Here is a 6,196-nt window from a genome sequence, read left to right as displayed (position 1 = left end):
TGGGTGTAGTCTTATCTAAAGCTCTGCTGCTTTCAGCTCCAGAAGGTTCTAAGCTTGACAACACTGACAGGCAACAGTTGCAAAGGGTGAGATCCACAGAACTCAATCTTAGTGTTTTGGAAAAGCTGCAAAACATATGCAAAAGCTTCCTCTCTTCAGGGAAAAGGATTCCCCACCCAGTGGGTGTGGAATTGGTGAGATATTGATCTCCAGAGGTTCTGGAGCTACCAATATAGAGGCTTGGCTCTACAGCACAGCGTAGGTGGCCAAGGCCTAACTCCACAACAGCCAAAATGGCTGTGTGTCAACATGGGGGATGTTAGCTAAGCCAAAAAAGCATCACCAAGTTGTGATACCTCTCAGGTTTACAACCATCCGTCCTTCAATAATAGATTAATAGGAACTTACTCCAGTCTGTCTGCACATAGACCTATCTTGAAGGGTTTATAAAAGATAATGCCTTTTTCCAAAGACAGCAATTATAATTTGCAGTTAATTATAATTTTCTTTTCTCTGCAGGAACATGGAAGGTGGTGAGGCATTTCTGTCTTGCAAATATGCAAAAAGTGGCCACACTTAAATATATTCTTCCTCTCTTGTTTCCATTCATATCTTACAGAGACAAATCTACAATTAGTGGCAGAGAGGTATCTCAGAAAACTGCCCTAGGATCAGATCAAAACTCCTTTGCAGTCCCTGGGTTGGCTTATGGCATTGCTATGAAGTTTTATTACCCAGCCTGTCACGCTAGAAGAGCTTTGGGCATCACACACAAACTGAAAACATTAAAAGGCCAAGTGTAAATTCTGCTCACTGCACTGTGTGGCCTTCTTGTGTATTAATCTATTGAATGTCACCCAGGGAAAATAAGACCAGTACCTCACACAAGCTATAATAAAATCCTCTGTTTGCGAGCTGCAGGGTGCTTAGCATGGAGCCATGGAAACACAGCCCCGTTGAACAAAAAACACTTGGCTGCAGGAATTTGGTAGTTCTTCAGTCATCAGCAAATGCATGTGGCCAGCAAAGCTCAGAAAGGAAGAGGGCAGCTAGCACAGAAAGTTTTACAGAGGTGGTTTCACATCCTTAAACAGAGACATTGGATCCAAAGAAGCCCCAGGGGTTCATTCAGATCAGCTGTTATGGGTAACTAACTTCATGACTGCTCCTGTCTCGACCACAGTGAGAGCCAGAGCCATATTGTTACCACTGACAGAAGTTGCCCTTTAGAGGAGGTGGTAGATGCTCTTGCATTTGAGAAACTGAGATGCCGTTCATCTTGTAAGATGAATGTTGAAAACAAGTCAGACAAATCATACCCCAGAAGGTGCTATTTCTCTCCACTGTCTATAAAGGGGATTAAGGCAGCCCATTCAGATGTATATAACCACTTTGCAGACATCTAAAGCTTGGTGAGATGAAATCCCTGGGACTGAGCAGAAGCCAGTGACAAGGGGCAGTCTGCTGTGCTGACACATTATAGCTAATCTGGTGACAGCAGAGACCATCTGCCCTTTCTCATTTTTATTCCTGAGGGAATAAAGTGCCTTCCCACTCTCCAGCAGGAGGTTCCTTCCTCAGACTCCTCCAAAACATGGGCTCTGGGCCCAGGGAGATGCTAGGAACCTGTGCACCTATCACAGTACTACAGGAGCAATCCACATGCGTGACACCTATCTGCCTCTTCACCCAACTTCTCATCCCTTTCCTTCCTCGTGCCTGTGTGTAAGAAGTCATGTAAAGCATAAAACACTTTAAAATGGAGTGTGAATATCCACAGAGCTCCCCAACCGGTTCCGGCACTATCCTGTCCAAATAATGAGAGTGAAAAAAGGGACAATGTATGGGAGAGTCTATAGGCAACCCCAAACAATCAGGATCACTGTGGACTTGGAAGATTTCCCAGTGCTATCCCAGTGCATCACTGTATCACCTGTGTACGAGGAAGCAGTATCACCTCCATTTCACTTTGGACTGCAGAGCTTCTGCTTATGAAACTGTCCTCATTCCCAGTGACTACACCATCCTAATACCCACTAAAGTGCCTGTTCTTGGCTAGGCACCAGCCCACCCCATCCCTGCAATTTTGGTTTGTTGCTTCAGGGACTTAAAATTTCAATGCAGTGCTCAGGGTTTCTTCTAAAAAACCTTAACAGCAAAAGGAACAATCTGAATGGGAAAACAGCTCTTCACCCTCACAGCCCTTTTCTAGTGGAAGTATCAATATAGGGGATAAATATTCTAAGACTACAAATACTGTAACTGATTACATCTGAATACTAAAATGTCCTGTCCTGTCTTTTGTTTTGGTCCGTTATCGAACTAAGCAATGAGAGAGGATGAAATGGGGGGAAAAAATAAAAATCTCTGCTTCACCCCAGGCAGATTTACTTCCGTTATTGTTCATTTTGGTCCTATTTGCCACTTGGATTTGCCTATTGATTGTGGCTTTAAATAAAAAGCAAAGCCCCAGTGTTCCTGGCTCCAGCGCTCGTGCATGATCTCAGATGAAGGGAAGCAGTCTGGGAACTTTTACATTACTAATGTGTGTTTATTTAGCACCTCTCATCCTGGATGGTCAGTCTCAAAGTGTCAAACGAAAGCTCCAGTGTATAACGCTATGCAACTCATGCAAGGGCAGAGTGTGACAGCTTCCTGGTACAGTGGTAAAAACTGTTGGCAGAAGCCAGGGAGGAAAATTCCAGCTTGGCCATTTTTAACAGTTTATATTTTACCTTCCCTGCTCCAAAGAAGGTTAAATAATCCATTGCCTAAGCCATCGCAGGGCACCTTCCACCCCCAAATGCCCTATGCATGGAGCGGGGTGTAGGAGACCATGAGTCACACGTTCTAAAACAAGAAGTCAAGATGATAAAAATGGACCGGCACTTCCTACCGCTCACAGGGAGCCATGAGGGAGAAAAGATACAGTTTGTGTTGGGGGTGCCCATATCCTTAGTAACATTAGATTTAGAAAGATGAATGTGTGTCTTAAGAGTTTCACTGCCAGCTCACCAGGTGAAATCCAGAGCCAAGCGACCCAAGATTTTAAGTGACCCAAGATGATTACCATCCCATGAGTAGTTTAACCAACTTAAGTTTCTACCTCTTCCAAAGCACATTTGGTAGCAGAGATCTGTGTGCCTCTGTGGCATCCAGCTATGCAGAGGATTAACAGTTTAACCAGTCAGAGTTCATTTTTTAAAGATTGTGAACTTTGAACTCACTCCTACTTTTTGCGGCACTTATAATCAGCACCTCATTAATAAAACTAAATTTGGGTTACTAAGCAGCTCCACAAAGTATTTCCTTAATATAACAGATTTTTACTTAGTAAATTCAGCTCTTCTGCTGGATGAATGTTTTGCTTTTACTTGTTTCTCTGATCCGTGGTTGAAGTAACCAGGATTTGTTTCTGTGTCCGTTCTACACAGAAGGGTTAGGATTAGAAAATAGTTATAAGATCTCTCTCTTCCACAGAAGGTTGTAGACAATTATAAAATGAATCAAAATGAGGCTATGGAATCCAAAAATGAATTAAAATTACAGTGCTGGGATAGGCGAGCAGGAACTTCCAGTTCTGACATTATTTTTCTCCATCCTTTGCCTTTGCCCATCTGCAAAAGGCCTGCTGTAAGGCTCAGTGGAAGCTATCAGTGCCTTGTGGGCAATGATGCTGAAGAATTGCAAAGTGCCGTTAAAAATGCCCTCCTCTTGTCCAGCTCTTATGCAAAAATAGAGATTATGAACAGCCCAAAATCTGACTGACATTCAGCTGGGCTTTGTTAGGACAGTTAGCAGAAAATGCAAGGCCCTGATCAAAATGGATGATGGATTCCCACAGGGAAATTCTTCCACCAGGGTTGAAGCCACTTGCTTATTGTGAGTGACATGCAGGTAAATGAAATAATACGCCACCAGCCTGCTGTCACTGGAAAGGAATACAGATGGAGACTGAACTGCCAGGCTGGAAATGTCTTGAAGGTCAGAGCATTTTATTTAGCAAGAATCAGTGTCATTTGTGGCGATGAAATCTGTTCAGACTTTAATAGGATAAATCACAAGTGATATTCCAAAATAAATCAGAAAGGTAGGGGGTTTTTTTCCCCACAAAGTATTAAGTACTTTGAATGAAACCAACTTAGAGCTTTTCAAAGCAGAACATAATTCAGTACATTCTATCTGTCTGAAGAAGGGTTAATTTTCCTAACATTAAATTTGAAGGAGAGAGGAAAATTCATATTATGAGGGATAGAGTCGACTGTGATCGACGCTCAGGTTTCCAACCAGCTTCTCCTGGAACAATTCCACTAAGTGCAGAATGGTGAACTACGGCCTCCACATTTGTTATGAATTCTTGGGACTTGATGGGTTTGGACAGCTTGAAGGTGTTCTGGGGAGAAATAGAGGCTTTTTCATACTTGTTCTAATCACTACTTAGCCTTTCTTAGAAGAAAGGAGACCTGTGCTCGGACAGCAGGTGTTACAAGTTTATTCATTTTAGGGTTAGAAGAGATGCAACTCAACACACACTAGTAGTAAACATTTAATTTCAAAAAAAGAAGATCATAAGTTTAGTATCTGTACTAAACCATAGTATAATCCTTGAAAGACTATGTTGTAAACTCATCTGGTTGTTCTTTCTGGCCAGTCCCATTGAATGCTTTCCATAAAGTGGATGCTAGTTTATTAATTTCTTCAGTCTTGGGCTCATTAAGTCCTACAGTCGTAGTGCTGAAATCACTCTCTTTCTGTCCACTTGCCCCATTTTCTCAACCACCCTTTTTTGCTTTCAAGGAAGTGTTGAGTGAATGGTGCTTTAGAGGGGACTGCTGTTTGGGTTCCTTGTCCCTCCTCCTAATTCGTGTTTTACTCGGGGCAAAATGAGGCACTCCAAGGACCATGATGCCTCTCTCCTCATTGAGGGCTGTCTGAATTCAGTGGTAGGTCTTCCCGTAATCTCCTGTAATCTGAGGGCAGGACAGGACTCTAGAGTGTTTGCCAGAGTAAGATAAGCCAGATAAGCCTTGCTGAGGAGTATATAAAGTGATTTATACTTGGGAGTCTGTTTGGGAGTTATGTATCAGGGTCTTTCCTGAAAGGGCAGAGGTTGGTTTTGGTTTTTTTTTAGTTTTCACTTTTTGCTTTGTTTTCTGCCCCTAGTGTACTTTGTTCCCCTGCACTTCCTGGCACTGCACTAACACCAGTTTCAGGACTATGTCTACATTAAGCAAATTAAGCAAACTCAGGCACAGGGACTCAACCTATAGTAGTTCCTGGCATGATTGTGTCTCAGGCCAGCGAGCCCTTTCCTTTGGTAGCTGCTCTCCATGACAGAGAGCACCCCAGCTATATCTCAGATGTATTCTGAGATATAGCGCAGAATCCTGTGCTGTAACATACCGTGTACTAACACTGGCAAATACAGGATATCTTCACTTTCCCAGTCTGTCTGCCCTGTGCATTTTTATTCTCTAAAGTGCTTGCATTGCCTGTTGACTTAAGGAAACAAATCATCCAAAAAAATAATAACGTCATACCCTTGTTTTTCAGCCACAGCCCAGCTCATAAGTATTACTTGACCACAGACCCAATCACCGGCTCCATCTACCTCTCCGACACCAACAGCCGACGTATCTATAAAATCAAGTCAACCACATCAGTGAAAGACATTGTGAAGAATTCAGAGGTCTTGGCTGGAACTGGGGACCAGTGCCTTCCATTTGATGATACCCGCTGCGGAGATGGAGGCAAAGGCACTGATGCTACCCTTACCAATCCAAGGGGTGAGACTGCTTCTTCTCCATGGGCATTTTGAAAGGGGGCTTTTTTAAAGCAGACTTTTTGAAAGGGGCTTGTTCAGTCACACCAGAGATAGCTCTCCTCTGCAGTTCAGAAAAAGCCCTTGGATTTTGCAAGCCTTCCCCAGTCAACCCACAGACACCACCTAAGGGCTTGCCTCTGGAAATAAGTGTGTGTGTCTCACCCTTAGCCAGTCCCTGTTCTTCTTATTGAGGTGACTGGAAGGAGTGCCAAACCAGAGGGCTATAGTGATGGGCACATGTCCAAAGGGCAATAGGATAAATCTACCCACTTAGCCACTACTACTCCTTACCAAACATTTTTTTATCTTTCACTATCTGGGCTGGATTCACTTACGAGCAGTTCACTGACGCTTTCTTACAATTAAAAAATA

General features: G+C 43.1%; 1 protein-coding gene across 1 annotated transcript in view; it reads left to right on the top strand.

Moving 5' to 3' along the window:
• TENM4 (teneurin transmembrane protein 4) overlaps nucleotides 1-6,196 on the top strand; it is a gene marked incomplete at its 5' end in the record, with an annotated part of 99,157 nt that overhangs the window by 37,728 nt on the left and 55,233 nt on the right. Inside the window, one exon of the mRNA XM_010132341.1 lies at nucleotides 5,554-5,786. Within this exon, the coding sequence (XP_010130643.1) occupies nucleotides 5,554-5,786 (233 nt within the window). The remainder of the gene's footprint in view (nucleotides 1-5,553; nucleotides 5,787-6,196) is intronic.

This window comes from Buceros rhinoceros, unplaced genomic scaffold, assembly GCF_000710305.1.
Source record: "Buceros rhinoceros silvestris isolate BGI_N320 unplaced genomic scaffold, ASM71030v1 scaffold3093, whole genome shotgun sequence".
Lineage (NCBI taxonomy): Eukaryota > Metazoa > Chordata > Aves > Bucerotiformes > Bucerotidae > Buceros > Buceros rhinoceros.
The sequence above is the reverse complement of the archived record's forward strand: the minus strand, read 5'-3'. Positions and strand labels throughout refer to the sequence as shown.